The sequence below is a fragment of the Zootoca vivipara genome, chromosome 1, assembly GCF_963506605.1.
Source record: "Zootoca vivipara chromosome 1, rZooViv1.1, whole genome shotgun sequence".
Taxonomy (NCBI): domain Eukaryota; kingdom Metazoa; phylum Chordata; class Lepidosauria; order Squamata; family Lacertidae; genus Zootoca; species Zootoca vivipara.
This window is the reverse complement of record NC_083276.1, coordinates 4980057-4998554: the sequence shown is the minus strand read 5'-3', so window position 1 is coordinate 4998554 and position 18498 is coordinate 4980057. Positions and strand designations below refer to the sequence as shown.

General features: G+C 50.8%; 1 protein-coding gene across 2 annotated transcripts in view; it reads right to left on the bottom strand.

Moving 5' to 3' along the window:
* Positions 1-15306, bottom strand: part of SAMD4A (sterile alpha motif domain containing 4A) — a 117661-nt gene extending 102355 nt beyond the window's left edge. For both annotated transcript variants that reach the window (XM_060270895.1, XM_060270901.1), the window contains exons 1-2: positions 15085-15306; positions 12439-13229 (exon numbers count right to left, since the gene is read on the bottom strand). In XM_060270895.1, coding sequence (XP_060126878.1) covers positions 12439-12634 — 196 coding nt within the window. In that variant the 5' untranslated portion in view covers positions 12635-13229; positions 15085-15306. The remainder of the gene's footprint in view (positions 1-12438; positions 13230-15084) is intronic.
* Between the last annotated feature and the right edge of the window lie 3192 nt (positions 15307-18498).

Genomic DNA, 18498 nt, shown 5'->3' with positions numbered 1-18498 from the left:
TAATTTCACACTTATTCAAAATCCAATATAAATTATTCCGTTTCATCAGTGCAACAAAGCTTGTGAACGTGATCCAGTGATACCAGAGTTGCTGTAAAGGTGAGAGTAATGGCCACTCTGGAGCAGGAGAAAGCAAGCTTGTTCCTTCTTCCATGTGGCAGCCCTTGAGATATTTGAAGATGGCTATCCTATCTCCTCTCAGTCTCCTCTTTTCCAGGCTAAGCATACCCAGCTCCTTCAACCGTTCCTCATCAGGCTTGGTCTCCAGACCCTTGATCATCTTGGTCTCCCTCCTCGGCCTACATTCCGTCTGGTAAATATCCTGACCTCTCCTTGCCTTACCTCCCATCCCACTTTAAGAACCCTGGGCTTGCTTGGGGCCATCACATTCCCTTGGTGATGGGCATGAATCAGGACACCTTCGCAGCTAGCTAGCCCAAAAGGATATAATATACAGTCATACCTCGGTTTAAGTACGCCTCGGTTTGAGTACTCTGCGGACCTGTCTGGAACGGATTAACCCACTTTCCATTACTTTCAATGGGAAAGTTCGCTTCAGGTTAAGTACGCTTCAGGTTAAGTACAGACTTCCGGAACCAATTGTGTTTGTAAACCAAGGTACCACTGTACTGAAAGGCGCTCAGAAGCACAGGAGAATCAAGAGAATCTGCCCCCCAGTCCATCTCGTCATGCAGGTCATTTGTCAGCACAACCAAGAAAACATTGGTCCCAAACTCAGTTCAGAAGCGAGCCTAGAAAACATCTATACCAGTAGTTTCCCCTACGCCATGGACCATCAGTGGATGATTCTATTGGCAGAGCACGAGTCTCTTAATCTCAAGAGTCATGGGTACGAGTCCCACGTTGGGCAAAGGATTCTTGCATTGCAGGGGGCTGGACTACATTACGCTCATGGCCCCTTCCAATGCTGTGGTTTTCTTTGCCTGTTGCAACAACTGCAATTCCACAGAATTCAAATGCAGCATGAGGAATAAAAGCAGCGATAAAAACACAATTAGAAACCAGTATGAACATTCAGTGGGGTGGAAGTGCCATCTCCTTCCATCTTCAAATCCATAGACAACCTGCGAGCCACATGGAAGTAAAAAATGGCAAACCACCGGTAATGAATGGATTTCAGAACCGCCGATCTATGCAATCACTTTCATCCAGGGGTTCTCGTAAGCAGCTTACGTTCAAGAGGTGTATAAATTGTGCTGTGGTTAAACCACAGAGCCTAGGGCTTGCCGATCAGAAGGTCGGCGGTTCGAATCCCTGTGACGGGGTGAGCTCCCGTTGCTCGGTCCCAGCTCCTGCCAACCTAGCAGTTCGAAAGCACGTCAAAATGCAAGTAGATAAATAGGAACCGCTACAGCGGGAAGGTAAACGGCGTTTCCGTGTGCTGCTCTGGTTTGCCAGAAGCGGCTTTGTCATGCTGGCCACATGACCTGGAAGCTCTATGCCGGCTCCCTCGGCCAATAATGCGAGATGAGCGCGCAACCCCAGAGTCGGTCACGACTGGACCTAATGGTCAGGGGTCCCTTTACCTTTACCTTAAATAAATAAAACAAATGCACCCAACATGTTCTGGAGTCAGCTTGTCAACAAGCAGTCAAAACACCTTGCCTCCTAAAATGTAACATTTATGCAACTCGCCAAACACCCGCTCCCCAAAGAGCGATCTCATGGCAGCCTCCTTTGTGAGCTGAATCATCTTTCCTTAATGAAGGAGTTGTATTCTGCAAGACCCCCATCCCTTTGCCCCGATTCAAGGAGCCAGACGGGCCAGGACGCAAACGCGGGGATGGATCTCACCTCTGCAGAGATCTTGCCCACACCCCCAGGTTACAAAACCTGATGCATTTGTAAAACAACCACAACCGACCACCGTAGCAGCCGCCAGGACCGGTTCTTAAGGAACTTTTTGTTGTTTAGTCGTGTCCGACTCTTCGTGACCCCATGGACCATAGCACGCCAGGCACTCCTGTCTTGCACTGCCTCCCACAGTTTGGTCAAACTCATGTTCGTAGCTTCGAGAACACTGTCTAACCATCTTGTCCTCTGTCGTCCTCTTCTCCTAGTGCCCTCAATCTTTCCCAACATCAAGGTCTTTTCCAGGGAGCCTTCTCTTCTCATGAGGTGGCCAAAGTATTGGAGCCTCAGCTTCACGATCTGTCCTTCCAGGGAGCACTCAGGGCTGATTTCCTTAAGAATGGATAGGTTTGATCTTCTTGCAGTCCATGGGACTCTCAAGAGTCTCCTCCAGCACCATAATTCAAAAGCATCCATTCTTCGGCGATCAGACTTCTTTATGGTCCAGCTCTCACTTCCATACATCACTCCTGGGAAAACCATAGCTTTAACTATACGGACCTTTGTAGGCAAGGTGATGTCTCTGCTTTTTAAGATGCTGTCTAGGTTTGTCATTGCTTTTCTCCCAAAAAGCAGGCGTCTTTTAATTTCGTGACTGCTGTCACCATCTGCAGTGATCAAGGAACTACAGTGTCTGAATCAAAACAGGTAAAGGCCACAAGGTGAGACTGTGGCCCAGGTGAAATGTGAATTTGGGGGGCGGAGGCTGCTCCGAACGCCCTGCAGGGCGATAAACGCCACCCCTTCGGAACAGAAATGTTTCAGCTGGCAAGTGCAATTCGGGAGAAGCAAAAGCGCTGACTAACGTGGCCTAAAAATAGAGCAAAGCATTCAGACTAATTATTATTTCAGTTACTCGGGCTGATTGCAAGACGCAAGGCAATTCTTGGCGGGAAGCAAATGTCAAATTCACCTTGGCGGACCACAAAAGATAGCGGGAAGGGAGGTGCTGGAAGGCAGCAGTAAATGTGGGGGTGAGATTAAGGCAGAGTTTGTAACCAGGAGGCAGGAAACTCAGTAGAAGTCATAGAATCATAGAGTTGGAAGAGACCACAAGGGTCATCCAGTCCAACCCCCTGCCAAGCAGGAAACACCATCAAAGCATTCCTGACATATGCCTGTCAAGCCTCTGCTTAAAGACCTCCAAAGAAGGAGACTCCACCACACTCCTTGGCAGCAAATTCCACTGCCGAACTGCTCTTACTGTCAGGAAGTTCTTCCTAATGTTTAGGTGGAATCTTCTTTCTTGTAGTTTGAATCCATTGCTCCGTGTCCGCTTCTCTGGAGCAGCAGAAAACAATCTTTCTCCCTCCTCCATATGACATCCTTTCATATATTTAAACATAGCTATCATATCACCCCTTAACCTTCTCTTCTCCAGGCTAAACATACCCAGCTCCCTAAGTCCCTAAGTCCTAGTCCAGCCTCCTGTTCTCACAAGGGCCGACCGGAAGCCTGCGGGAAACCCATTCAAAGGACCTGACCACTAGAGCCCTCTCCCCACCGTGGTTTCCAGCAAAGAGTATTGAGAAGCATTGTTGCCTTCCAGCTGTGAAGGCAGAGCATAGCCATTGGAGCTTGTAGCCAGGGTTAGAAACTCCAAGATATATAAGCCAGCCGCCAATGGGTCCTCAAACCAGGGTTACAGTGGCCAAAACAGAATGCCTGCTTGCCATCTTTGGGCCAGACGGCTCAGAAGTCATCTTTTTTTTCAATATGACCTTTCGGTTCCTGGAATTCGCTCTGATTGCGCAGATAAAACATCGCAGGCAGAGTTCCACATGGTGTGTCGCTAGTGCCTGGAAACTGTCACGATCCAAGGATCCTCAGGCATGCAACTCCAGATGGTGGAGACACCAGGCGCCAAGACTCGGGCATCTCCACTTGGTCGCAAGTGGCAGACAGCCAGGTGCAAAATGCGCCCGGCGCCTGGCTAATTTCGAACACGGCTAGTTGCCACTGATGGCTTTTAAAGTCATCCCATAGACAGATATAGCTAGGTTCCAACCAGTGTTTAACTCCTTTTTAATTATTGAGGTTTTTATTCTCTATGTTTTTAGCTGTTCCTATTCGTCTATAAGCTGAATTAAATCTCTGTCTGGGGAAAAGGCCAGGATATGAATCAGGGCCGGCTCCAAGGCAAGGCTGGGTGGTGCACCAGGCTGCCAGGGGGGCGCCCTGCGGCAGCCGCGCACCACCCACCTGCCCGCCAGCCGTGCTGGGAAACGGGGCGGGGGACGCCAGAGGGATCTTCTAGCCAGGGCGCCAGATACGCTTAAGACGGCCCTGATATGAATGAATATAATAATAAAGGAAGCATGCTAGCTTACTGGTCATCACTGCTACCTGTGCACTGCATAAATAAGTTCTTCCTTCTATGTGTCCTGAATTTTCCAACAGCAGGTTCAAGCTGGGACAGACAACATCACTCCAGGGACCCTGGGCTGGATGGCAGCTTTCTTCTGGAGGACATGTCAACTCCCAGAGGGCGTAACTCAGAGCAAAACCAGGGACAAGGAGCAAAACCAGACCCAAGGAAAACTGCAGCATAGCTTCACACTTCAAAAGACAAGCGGAAGCTCTTGTGACCCAAAGCCCAAAATGAATGTGTTATCTTCAGTTGGTGGATTTTTAAAGATAAATATTCACCAGGCACCCCCAAACTCGGCCTTCCATGTTTTGGGACTACAACTCCCATCATCCCTAGCTAGCAGGACCAGTGGTCAGGGATGATGGGAATTGTAGTCCCAAAACATCTGGAGGGCGGAGTTTGGGGGTGCCCGGTATTCACAATACACATGGACGAGGATGCTCAGACAGACATAGCGAGGCTCAGCAAGGCAAGAGTTAATGACACAAACCATTGCACCGCAGGTGGGGAATCTTTGTTCCTCCAGATGCTGCTGAACTACAACTCCCATCAGTCCCAGCAAGCATGGCCAGTGGTGATGATGTAGTCCATCAACCATCAAGAGGCCTGAAAAGGTTACACATATTTGCATTGGCTTCCGGCACAGACATGGTCCAAGAAAATGCCACAGGAGGCAAGCCCAGTGTGTGCAATCCATTCGTAATCTGGGACAGAATGCACAAATAAAAATGAAGATTGTGCACCTACACACGGACAAAAGAAGAAGGTTTTCCCCGCAGAGCAAGCCAGCCTTTTTGCAGGCCCAAGTCTGTGTGTGTCAAATCTTCCTAGGAAACCCAACTTCGTCACTGGTTCAGTGCAATGCTATACAGTCGTACCTCGGCTCCCGAATCTCTTGGGTGTCAAACGTTCCGGCTCCCGAACGATAAAAAACCGGAAGTGAGTGTTCCGGTTTTCGAATGTTCTTTTGGAAGCCAAACGTCCGATGGGGCTTCCGCAGCTTCCGATTGGCTTCAGGAGCGTCCTGCAGCCCATCAGAAGCCACACTTTGAAATTTGAACGTTTCGGAATTCGAACGGACTTCCGGAACGGATTCTGTTTGACTTCTGAGGTACGACTGTACCTGCAAGTCTCCCTCAGAAAAATGGGTCGCAGCTTCAGCCGGGCCTGCCAGCAACGGTCAGATGTTCAATTGATTGAAGGATATATATTCCACCCTTTGGAGCGAAGGAGCCCAGGGTGGCAAAGATGTCCACAATTTCTTGTTTTCTTTTTAAGGAAAAAAGCATTTTGAAAACAGTAACCATTAAAAGCATTATTTCACCCAGTGATCTTAGGGTTGCCAGGGTCGGTATTCTTCAGCCAAATGGGGAGAAGACAGCCAACAGTCCTACGTGCCAAAACTCTTACCTGTGGTTAAAGACAGCCGCCAGCTTTATTTGTGAAACAGCTAAGGACACATCCACCCTATTCATTTAAACATATACTAAAAACACATGGCTTCTCCTGGAGAATCCTGGGACGTGTAGTTTACTCCCAGAGAGCTACAATTCCCAGCATCCTCAAACTACAGTTCTCAGGATTATTTGACGACGGCGGGGGGGGGGGGGGAAAGAGACCATGTGCTTTAAATGTGCATACAGTGTGCGTCATGACATGGCAGGAGAAGGCTTGCCTGGCGCTTGACAACCTGGGAAGGGAGCCCATCTTGGAGAACGGAAACTCTGATCCTAAACCTCCACTGCCTTGCGAGACAACTTGGAGAGAAGTAAAGGCTCAGGAGTAAACCCTACACAGATCTGGAGCGGAGTCCCTAAGGCGGTTAGATGGCACCTTGTACGCCTCCTTCCGGCAACTCCGGCTGCCAAGCTGGTGCCAAATGTCTTGGTCTGCTTTCCTTTGGACCCCATCAGCGAGACCGGGAGGGGTGGTGGTGGTCTTGTCATCTGGGCAGCCCAGGACCTCCAGACACACAGCCCAGGCTTGCACCCCGAGGAGGTCACTTTGGATTTGATATCCCGCTTTATCACTACCCGAAGGAGTCTCAAAGCGGCTAACATTCTCCTTTCCCTTCCTCCCCCACAACAAACACTCTGTGAGGTGGGTGGGGCTGAGAGACTTCAGAGAAGTGTGACTAGCCCAAGGTCACCCAGCAGCTGCATGTGGAGGAGCGGGGAATCGAACCCGGTTCCCCAGATTACGAGTCTACTGCTCTTAACCACTACACCACACTGGCTCTCTCTGATACAGTGGTTTGACTTCATTGTCTCCCAATACCATGGGTCGACCTGGTAAGGCCTGGGGGCCGGATCCGGCCCAATTGCCTTCTGGATCCGGCCTGCAGACGGTCCAGGAATCGTCGTGTGGATCGGCGTGGGGATTCCGATCGTTCGGGCTGCGCCATTTCCCGCCCCCTCTCCCTCACACACACACACACACTCACCGTGACAGCGTCTCCTCCCTCCCTCCTCCTGGCTTCTCCCTGCCCTGCCTAGAGGAGGAAGGGGGCTGGGCTGAGCTGGCTGAGAGCCATTTTAAGCAGCCCCTCTCTAGAGCCAGCCCTTTCATGCCCCTCCTCGTCCCTCCACCGCCACTGCCAGCCCCTGCTGCTCGCAAGGCCCAGGTAAGCAGCCACCGGGGCTTTTGCTGACCCCTGCTCAAGACAGACAGGTGCCCCCCCTCGCCAAAAGGTGCCCCCAACTGCTTTTCGGGGGTGACCCACCAGATAGGTTTCGGAGACACAAACTTCAGCACAGCCTCTGAGCAGCCAACCGGCTGGAAGCTGCTCTCCGAGAGCAGGAGGGAACAGCTGCCAAAGGAACTTTGCAAGCTCCGTGTTCCAACGCAAACTGGAAGGACACACAGAGTTCTTCCCTCCGCGTAAACACTGGGGGCTCTGTTCAGCATCCTGCTGCAGCTGGGCCTCCTGCGAAAGGAGGACAGAAAGAAAGCAGCCTCCCCCAAAATGGGGACCGGCCCATGCATTTCTGCCCCCCATCCCGCCAAGCCACGTGCAAGCCGCAGGGTGCAAACATTTCATCCGCAGCCAGAATCAATCCGGCTCCTTCTCCTTCAACAAACAGCAAAGGTAAGAAAAGAGCTGGGAAGAGAGGGTTCCCCTCCCTCCTGCAAATAACACAAAGCTGAAACAGGGTGCAACCCTCCATTGACAAGGAATTGTCCGGGGGGGGGGGACCTCAATATCTGCAAGGAATCTCCAAACAGGAATAGGCAGCGAGTGCAACAGCCTTCGCCAACCTGGCGCCCTCCAGAAGCTTTCAACTCCCTTCAGCCTCACGCAGCAACTCCCAGAGCAGACAGAAACTGCAAGGGTCTTTGACAGAGCATCCATTTGTATCAGGGCTGTTCCTGGAATGCAGTTAAAAGGTAGGCCAATTCCTGCGATATGATGAAGAGCCTCTGAGCACATGCAGAGAGCCCTTGCCTCCAGCGCAAATAAACAGCCATACACTTAAGATTAAGTCAGGGAGGAGAGCTGCCAGGCAGGCTCAAATCCTGACACTTCCCTGCCCAAGTGGGCCCTGCAGTAGAATTTTGTTGTACTGTATAAAAGGTAAAGGGGCCCCTGACCATTAGGTCCAGTCGTGACCGACTCTGGGGTTGCGCGCTCATCTCGCATTATTGGCCGAGGGAGCCGGCGTACAGCTTCCAGGTCATGTGGCCAGCACCCAAGGGGGAGGCAAACGGCGAAAAGCACCCGCCGCGCCACACTTCGGCTCGGGGACTGGCTTGGCGGCAGGGGCTTTTCGCCATTTGCCTCCCCCCTGGGCTTCCCCTCCGTATATATATTGGGGGGCGCCAGAAGGTGATCTTGCCTAGGGCGCAAAAAACCCTAGCACTGTCCCTGAGGAAGTGACATACAAAAGCATCTCCAGCAAGACAGCATGTCACTCATTTTCACCATTTGGTTCCAACTGCCTGCTAGCCATGACTCCTTATCTGGGAGAGGAGCTAAATTAACCGTGTGGATAAGCTCAGTTGATCGAGAGGACAGTGCTGGTAACACCAAGGTTGCAAGTTTGATCTCTATATGGGACACCTGCATATTCCTGCATTGCAGGGGGTTGGACTTAGATCAGGGGTCAGCAACCTAAGGCCCGTGGGCCACAAGCGGCCCACGGGGGTCTTTTAACTGGCCCACGAGCCACCCCCGAACCAAGCCGTCCACTCGGCGAGTCCCCACGCGCTGCGCTAAACCGGTGCAGCGCGGTGGTGCAGGGACTCGGTTCCGCGGCGCCAGAAATCATGTCTGCGCATGCTCAGACGCCGAAAACCGTGTCTGCGCAGACACAGGTGCCAAAAATCGCAGCGCAATCCGCCCACAGAGAGATCTCCGCTAGATCATGGGTAGGCAAACTAAGGCCTGGGGGCCGGATCCGGCCCAATCGCCTTCTCAATCCGGCCCGCATACGGTCCGGGAATCAGCGTGATTTTACATGAGTAGAATGTGTCCTTTTATTTAAAATGCATTGCTGGGTTATTTGTGGGGCATAGGAATTCATTCACCCCCCCCCCAAATATAGTCTGGCCTCTCACAAGGTCTGAGGGACGGTGGACCGCCCCCCTGCTGAAAACGTTTGCTGACCCCTGACTTAGATGGTCCTCAAGGTCCCGTCCAACTCTACAATTCTGTGATTCGGCTCCAAAACCAAGATAAGCATGCACAACGAGGGGACCCTAGAGAAGCCAGAACGAATATTAGAAGGGGTGCTGTCACAATGTGGAATGCCCTCCCTTCCGAGGTGCACCTGGCCTCATTTTGACATCAATTCAAAACACGTCTTTTTGCATAGACCTTTGGGGGTGGAAGATCTTGCATGAATTAGCTGTACGGAGCTATATGCAACCTGCCCTGAGATTGCAATGTGAAGGGTGAGTTATAAATACCCATAAACAAACGAAGAGAACAGCAAGTGGGCCTAGGCTTGCATTTGCAAAACCAGCGCAGCACCAAAGCAGAAAGCACAAGCCCACAAGCCCTTCCTTCTCCCCACTCGAGAGACTCCTTTGCATTTTGCATTCCTGTGACGTGACTACTCCTGAGCAGCTGTTACACACCATGTTCGGCTGGATATTTTTTAAAGGGCTACTATGAGACATTCTTAAAACCAGCAGCTGCTTCGGAGGGTCCAAAGAGGTGCCCTTTTCTGGTGGCTAATACCACTGAGCATTTACAAAGCACTTCCCAGTGTTCAAAGTGCCTTGCATACATTATCTCCAGACATTACAACAACCCAGTAAGGCAGGCCACTTGGCTGAGACTGAGACTGGCTTATCTAAGGGCATCTGATGAGTTCATGGCAGATGAGCCATTTGAAGCAGACTGTTACCGGTATTATGATGATTATTTTACTAGAGTGGTACCTTGGTTCTCGCCTTGGTACTCAAACGTCTTGGAACCCAAACACTACAAACCTGGAAGTAAGTGTTCCGGTTTGAGGATTATGCTTCCAATCTGAGTGCCACTCTTTACGCTGAGGTCTTTCTGTTTTTGCCTTTTTATTTTGCGTTTCTGTAGCTCTTTTTTGTTTTGTTTTTGTGACTGTGTGGAACCCAGTTCAGCTACTGACTGAATGATTGCTTCTTCAGATACACTGAAACAGAAGTCACCAGATCCTTATGTATAGTCAGAGGGTGGGGTGGGGGGGTTGATGGGAATGGGTGATGGGCTGATAGGAGTGGTAAACCTGTTGATGACTGTTAACGACTGTCAGCCCATCACCCATTCCCATCACCCCCCCACCCTGACTATACATAAGGGTCTGGTGACTTCTGTTTCAGTGTATCTGAAGAAGTGTGCATGCACACAAAAGCTCATACCTATGACAAACTTAGTTGGTCTCTAAGGTGCTTTTTATTTTGTTTTCACTACGACAGACCAACACGGCTACCTACCTGTGACTGAATGATTGTGTGACTGCAGTACATTGTTTATTGCTTTGATTTTATGGATCAATGGTCTCGTTAGATAGTAAAATTCATGTTAAATTGCTGTTTCGGGGGTTGTTTTTAAAAGTCTGGAACCGATTAATCCATTTTGCATTACTTCCTGTGGGAAAGCACGCCTTGGTTTTGGAACGCTTTGGTTTGGGAATGGACTTCCGGAACGGATTAAGTTTGAGAACCAAGGTACCACTGTATTAAGCTGTCTGTCAGAATGCTTTCTACTACCGGTATGTTTTTATCCTTGATGATTTGTAATGTGTCTCAAATGTTGTACACTGCCCTGAGATCTTTTGATAAAGGGCGGTATATAAATTGAATAAATCATCACCATCTTTACTTTCTTTGGTTCCATGATCACTGCAAATGGTGACAGCAGTCACGAAATTAAAAGACGCCTGCTTCTTGGGGGGAAAGTGATGACAAACCTAGACAGCATCTTAAAAAGCAGAGACATCACCTTGCCGACAAAGGTCCGTATAGTTAAAGCTATGGTTTCCCCAGTAGTGATGTATGGAAGTGAGAGCTGGACCATAAAGAAGGCTGATCGCCAAAGAATGGATGCTTTTGAATTATGGTGCTGGAGGAGACTCTTGAGAGTCCCATGGACTGCAAGAAGATCAAACCTATCAATTCTGAAGGAAATCAGCCCTGAGAAGGACAGATCCTGAAGCTGAGGCTCCAATACTTTGGCCACCTCATGAGAAGAGAAGACTCCCTGGAAAAGACCCTGATGTTGGGAAAGATCACAAGGGCACAAGGAGAAGGGGACGACAGAGGACGAGATGGTTGGACAGTGTTCTCGAAGCTACTAACATGAGTCTGACCAAACTGCGGGAGGCAGTGGAAGGCAGGAGTGCCTGGCATGCTCTGGTCCATGGGGTCACGAAGAGTCGGACACGACTAAATGACTAAACAACAACAAATCTCAATTTTGTTGCTACAGTGCAATCTGATGCCCTCTCAAAAGCTAGCCTCACAACATCAGAAGTTGTAACAAACATTTTGTTAACTATCCCTTTTTTCCACCGGAAGCATGTTGATCTTCAATTATCAGCCCCATGCAACGAGAAACAAACATGCAAAAAAAAATAATCTCTATTTGGCAGCAGCAAACTCTTGGGGCACCTGGCAGAACAGGTGCCTGGATTTTATCTCATTCTAACCCAAGCAAATCTTTGCACTCATTTCCTTCATGCCACTGCACCGACACCGAGGGAGCTGCTACTATGCAGCACCCAAGGGAGAATACCAAAAATTAAAACCAAGCCTGCCCATCTAATTTTATGAGGCAAAACACAGCACTTTCCAACGAAAGGACATATTCCCTCGCTGAAACGTTTCCAGTAAAGATTTCTTGCAAAGCGGCACGAACTGCTTAAATTGACCTATATTAGGAACGCTGCATATATGAAAACAGCAATTGCCATTAACACACACACACACAAAATTAAGATTTCTCTCACTGGATCTTCCAAGATTGGAAGTGGGTGGGTGGGAGAATTATCTACCGTGTTTCTCATATTATAAGACATGTCTTATATTTATTTTTTCCTCAAAAAAACACACTATGGCTTATTTTCAAGGGATGTCTTATTTTTTTCCTCCTCCTCCTGCCGCGTCCGGCATTGCTGCTGCGCCTATCACTATGTCTTATTTTCGGGGTATGGCTTATATTCCTTGAATGCTTAAAAATCCTGCTATGGCTTATTTTATGGGTATGTCTTAAAATATGAGAAACAGGGTAGCAACCTGCAGAAGGCCACACTCGATTGCTTCTGCTTCTTCACGCTGCTGAAGAGGCAGAGGCAACATTGCTCAGAAGGAGCCTAGGAAATCCAGACTCTACGTGACCTGAGTTACTTATGTGACAGGAAGTTCCGTGCAAGGGAGGGAGAAGCTGTATCAATCATTCATGCTACTGGAGTTACACCAAAGCTTTTTCTGCTTGCAGCAAAAGAGAGGAGAAGAGGAAACAGGGGGGGGGGGGAAATCCCAGCAGCAGAAAATTGCTTGTTTTTTTTGCTGCTGCACCTTGTGTGGAACCAGTGTGGTTTCTATGGGGTGCCCCCCCCCACAACTCCCTCCAAGTACGAGCGTTGTGCACCGGTCACTCCAAGAGAACAATGTGGCATTCAAGAGAGATTGGATGCACCAAGCGGCGAAGGGGAGGGGAGGACGGAGAGAGGGAGGGGCAGAGGAAGAGAGAGAGAGAGAGAGAAGGATCTTACCAGGATTGTTGGCCTCGTTCTCAAGGATGTGGAGTTCGGTGCAGTCCGCCAGGGAATGCTCCAGGCAGAGCTGCAGGAAGCGAGCTTGGCTCCGGCTCACCCTCTTCAGCAAGGAGAGCAATGCAACAGTTTGCTCGCACTCGTTCCAGCCCTTGAACCAGCCTGCCAACACTCCGACCTGGTCTCGAAACATCATGGTTGGCGTGTTTGCGTGCGTGTGTGAATGCACTCGTGTGTGTGCAGTGCTAAGAGGAAGGGGGAAATGTGTGCATATACAGGGGCGGAAAAACTACAGGAAGAAAACCCTCCTTAGGAGTCTTTTCTTCTTCTTCTTCTTCTTCCCACCCCCTCCTGAAGTCTACTTTACGATGGTGTTGTTATTGCAGAAATAAGACAGATGTTTGCGGATGGATCTTGACGTGCGATTGCTTTCCTGGTGCGCACAGGCTCCCTCTTTCTCTCTTTCCAGGCCGAGATGCCGGTGGCTGCCTCTTAATTCTTCCAAAGACGACGACATGCAGCACAGACAGAAATCGGGACACGACACGCGGACTTATATAGCTCTACTTCTCAACAAGGCACAGCACTGCGTGGAGATCATGCAGGTCCCTGCGTTGTACAGCCGCCGCCGCCGCTGCCACCCGTCACTCTCCCTTTCCCAGTCTGGTTATTTTAGCCCAGTCGTCGCTGGCTCCTCGCTCCTTGCTGGGGAAGCGTTCTGGACCATCCGCAGCCGCAGCATTCCTTGCCGAGGAGGGGTTAAAGAGGAGGAGAAGCAGCAGCATTCACAACTGTTGGAGAGGGAGGGAGGGAGGGAGAGAAAGAAGAATTTTGCTGTGATGGTAACGATGACACACTTTGCAAGGCAGTGCTATGATTCAGCATGACAGAACCCTCGGCTCACTTCCTAATATGACAGAGGGAAAATTGGGGATCTGCGATAACAAGGAGGGAGGGGAAGCGTGCTCCTTCTTTTATTTTGCGAAGGAAAGCAGCAGTGTGATGTTTTGCAAGGTTTCTTTAATTAAAAAAATCCTCTTCCCCTCCCGGAAAAAAATAACAGGTCAAGCAAACGGAGGGTGCGGGGAGAAGGGGCGAGACAGCAGACACTAAATATGCAGCCCACACACAGCGGCAGGTGTGGGTTTTGCATCCTCAAGAGATTTAGAAGGAACCTCCCTCCCACACAGTGCGGAGGAGGAGGAGAAAGTAGGGAGCTCCCCCTGTTGCTTCTATAGCCCATGAGCAGATTCTCCCAAGGTAGGAATGTTATCTGGATTGGGCCAGAGGGGAAAGAGGAGCAAGGGACTGCAATCCCATCACTCACGGCAGGGAGGACAGAAGAGGGGAAAGTGGAATGGGGGGGGGGGAGAAGCACACACACTTTAACACTGTGGCTACAGAGAGCTGATGCAAACCAGCCCCCAAACCCTGGTGTTCTGCTCTCTCCTCTCCTGCCTCCTGGACCAGGAAGCAGTGGAAGAACCACTGCAGCTCTCCCGGACAGGATCCAAGCATCTCCTAAGCAGCCGGCTAGCCAGCCAGACCCTCCTCCCCACTCCTGGATTTAGGCCCCCCTGGCAGCTCCAGCAGGCAGGAGACAAAAATAAACTCTACCAGTCGGTTTGCTCAACCCCCCCCCCCCTTTCCCAAGACCACAGGCGCACACAGTTCAACAGAGGAGGAGGCGCTCTGCTTGGATCCCGTTCCAGGCTGCTAAAATAAAATTCGGGGGGGGGGGGGGAAACAGGCTCCAGTCGCCGTGCCCCCCCTCCTTCTCCAATCAGCTGTTCAAGCTCACAGGGGGCCACCCTGCGTGTGCGAGCACAAGCGCAACTCTCACTTCGCACAAACTAACGCGCGCCCGCGACTATTGGGGGTCCGCCTGCCCAAGCTCTCTCTCTCGCGGAAGGAACGAAACAGCCCACTTTTATCGCCCGAACCCCCCTAGACGGGGCGGGGGGAGCCTTTAATCCAAGGACCGTCTGTGGGTGCTGGGAAAGGGGAGAAAAAGTTTCCCAAAGGCAGGTGGGATTCTTGAACTGAACTCGGATTATGGAGGGGGGGGGGAGAAGGGTTTTCTGTTCGGGGTTGGGCTCCCGATCTCCCCCTCCGGATAAACCGCAGCGGCGCGACGTGCTGCGCCCACCCGCCCCTCTGCGGTCGACGAAGCGGCCGGGCGGTTGCTTGGGTGGGGGGCGCCTGGGGACCTGAGATGGGGATCCCAGCATAGGAGCCAGCTCCTAGGGGCTGGGGGCCTTTTGGGGGCCCCAATAAAATATTTGAGGGCCCCAAAGTTGATGGGCATTGGCACTCAAATGGTGTGCGCGCGCCACCACGTCTTGGGGTCGATTACCTCCCCCCCCCCACAAAAACCCAATTTATTCGAGTTGGCACCCTTTAATCCCAGGAAAAGTGTAGCCCGGGACCTCCTTTCGATGCTCCCCCTGCACTAGCGCCCTGCGCCCTCGGAAGGGTCCCGAGTCAGGGCTTGGACCCCCCCCTCAAAGTCTCTCCCACTTAAGGAGACCCTCTCCAAAGGAACTCCGTGGAAGACGTCGGGCTACACTCTCAGGACACCCTCCGACGCCGCCCGCCCCCCTCGCGTCACGGACGCCCCGTCCCAGCCCAGCCCGAGATGCCCACCTGGCTGCGGTCCGCCCTGGGCTGCCGCTGGACGGGAGGGGGCGCCGCTTCTGGTGGCGTCGGCGGCGCCTGGCGGTGCCCGGGCTGGGCCATGGCGTGCAGCCCGCGCAGCGCCCCCGGCAGCGCCCCCCAGCCCACCCTCCCCGGCTCCGGCTGCGTCTGCTGCGCTGCGTCCCCTCGTGGCACCCGCTTCGCTTCCTCGGCGCGACTGAGCCGCGCGCCCCGCGGAGCCCCCGCTCCCCACCGGAGGGTCATTTGCATAGGCCATGACGTCATGGCCGCGAAGAGGCGCAACGCCCCCTCCCCCGAGGAGCGGCCGGGGGGGGCGGCGCCTCCTGCTCGCCCTCCCCCTCGCATTCTTCCGCCGCTGACTCAGCCACAGGCGAGGCGGGCGCACGGGGCGCGCTGCAAGGATGCCTGCGTGCAATGGGGTGGTTTTTTTGGGGGGGGGCTCGTGCAAAAATACCATAAAATAAGACACCAAGGCGGCCCCTTTGCAGCGTCTCCAAAGGCATCTCCGCCCTGCCTGCGTGCCTACAGGTTGGGGGTGTCTGAGCTGGAAACGGGTGGGGTGCTCCCTTTTTTTTTTTTTTTGCAACCGACCTGGCCTTGCAAGGAGGCGCGACCTGGCGGCCGGAGTTCGGTGCGCGTCCGCGGAAAGGCGCTGGAGGAGCCTTGCAGGCGCGCACACAGACTCACACACACACCCGCCGCCCGTTTAACGCTGCTGCATTGCAGATCGAGGCTTCTCCTCGGTTGGGGCGGGTAGGTGGGGTGGGGGTGGGGTGGCGGGAATGGCGTTGCAACCGAGCTCCCCAGCCTGCGCGCCCCGGAGAACTAAACGTCGTCCAGGATCTTGGCACGGCGCGCCAGGAAAATGCCTGTCCCCACTTCTCCGAGCAAGGGGAACTTCGTGAGCAGCGGTAGGAGGGGCGAGGACACCTCCCCTTTCTAATAGCTGTCAGAACCCAGATGGCTGCATCCCATCGAATGGCACTACAGCACCCCAGGGTGCTTTCCCCTTCAGCCTAGCTCTCAGGGTCTCTCCAAGTCCCCAGGTGCATACTCCCTGCAAACCTTCCCCTTTTTTTATTTAATAATGATTTTTATTGATTTTATAAACACAAAAGAGATAAACAAAAGATCAACAACAACTTAAACAGTAGAACACATTAAATAACAATAACATAACAATAAAATAAAAAAATTCCTTCAGTAGCACCTTAAAGACCAACTAAGTTTTTATTTTGGTATGAGCTTTCGTGTGCATGCACACTTCTTCAGATACAGTGAAATGGAAGTTTCCAGGCACTTATGTAGAGAAGGGGTGGGGAGGGGTGGGGATGGGGAGGGGGGATCACTCAGAAGGGTGGTGGAAATGGGTGATTGACTGACTGATAGCTGTTGATGACCGCAAACGACTGCAAATGGTTTTGCATGAAAAAGCAAGGGTTGAGATGGCTGAAGATCGCTTATCATGTATAATGAGATAAGAACCCGATATCTCTGTTCAAACCAGGTCCCTCCATGGTTTTGAGCTTGGTGATAAGTTGCAATTCAGCAACTTCTCTTTCCAGTCTATTTCTGAAATTCTTTTGTAGTAAGACAGCTACTTTGAGATCTTGTATAGAATGTCCTGGGAGATTGAAGTGTACTCCTACTGGTTTTTCTGTCTTCTGGTTCCTGATGTCAGATTTATGTCCATTTATCCTTTGGCGTAGGGTTTGGCCTGTTTGTCCAATATAGAGAGCTGAAGGGCACTGTTGGCATTTGATGGCATACACAATGTTAGAGGCTCATCCTATATTGGACAAACAGGCCAAACCCTACGCCAAAGGATAAATGGACATAAATCTGACATCAGGAACCAGAAGACAGAAAAACCAGTAGGAGAACACTTCAATCTCCCAGGACATTCTATACAAGATCTCAAAGTAGCTGTCTTACTACAAAAGAATTTCAGAAATAGACTGGAAAGAGAAGTTGCTGAATTGCAACTTATCACCAAGCTCAAAACCATGGAGGGACCTGGTTTGAACAGAGATATCGGATTCTTATCTCATTATACATGATAAGCGATCTTCAGCCATCTCAACCCTTGCTTTTTCATGCAAAACCATTTGCAGTCGTTTGCGGTCATCAACAGCTATCAGTCAGTCAATCACCCATTTCCACCACCCTTCTGAGTGATCCCCCCTCCCCATCCCCACCCCTCCCCACCCCTTCTCTACATAAGTGCCTGGAAACTTCCATTTCACTGTATCTGAAGAAGTGTGCATGCACACGAAAGCTCATACCAAAATAAAAACTTAGTTGGTCTTTAAGGTGCTACTGAAGGAATTTTTTTATTTTACTTCGATCCAGACCAACACGGCTACCTACCTGTAACCATAACAATAAAAAAGAAAGAAAACAAACATCTAAATACAAATCCAAATTTCTTTAACATTGTATATAGGAACCTCCTCGAGTTCCCTCCGTCTGCTCTTCATTTCATTTTTATCTTTTAGCAATTTCTAATGCATTTCTATATACATATCTTAAAATTTCAAATCTACCGGTATCCTTTCTGTATACTTCACTTAGATTTTAAATCCTCAGCTTCTATACAATTCTAAATCTATTCTTGGTATACAATTTTTGCATGTTTTTTCAAATAGATTTTAAAGTCTTTCCACTCTTCTTCTGTCGCTTCTTCTCCCCGGTCGCGGATTCTTCTGGTCATCTCAGCCATTTCCATGTACACCCTCATCTTCATTTGCCAATCGTCCACTGTTGGTAATTCATGGGATTTCCAGTTCTTAGCTTTGTTGTTGTTTAGTCGTTTAGTCGTGTCCGACTCTTCGTGACCCCATGGACCATAGCACGCCAGGCACTCCTGTCTTGCACTGCCTCCCGCAGTTTGGTCAAACTCATGTTCGTAGCTTCGAGAACACTGTCCAACCATCTTGTCCTCTGTCGTCCCCTTCTCCTAGTGCCCTCAATCTTTCCCAACATCAGGGTCTTTTCCAAGGATTCTTCTCTTCTCATGAGGTGGCCAAAGTATTGGAGCCTCAGCTTCACGATCTGTCCTTCCAGGGAGCACTCAGGGCTGATTTCCTTAAGAATGGATAGGTTTGATCTTCTAGCAGTCCATGGGACTCTCAAGAGTCTCCTCCAGCACCATAATTCAAAAGCATCAATTCTTCGACGATCAGCCTTCTTTATGGTCCAGCTCTCACTTCCATACATCACTACTGGGAAAACCATAGCTTTAACTATACGGACCTTTGTCGGCAAAGTGATGTCTCTGCTTTTTAAGTTCTTAGCTAGCAGAATGCAAACTTTTCCCTTTTTGCCCCTCCCACTAGCTTTGATGAGGGTCGCATTCCAAAGGCGGAGAGAGAGATTCCAGGCCATTAAGGGATGTTCTTT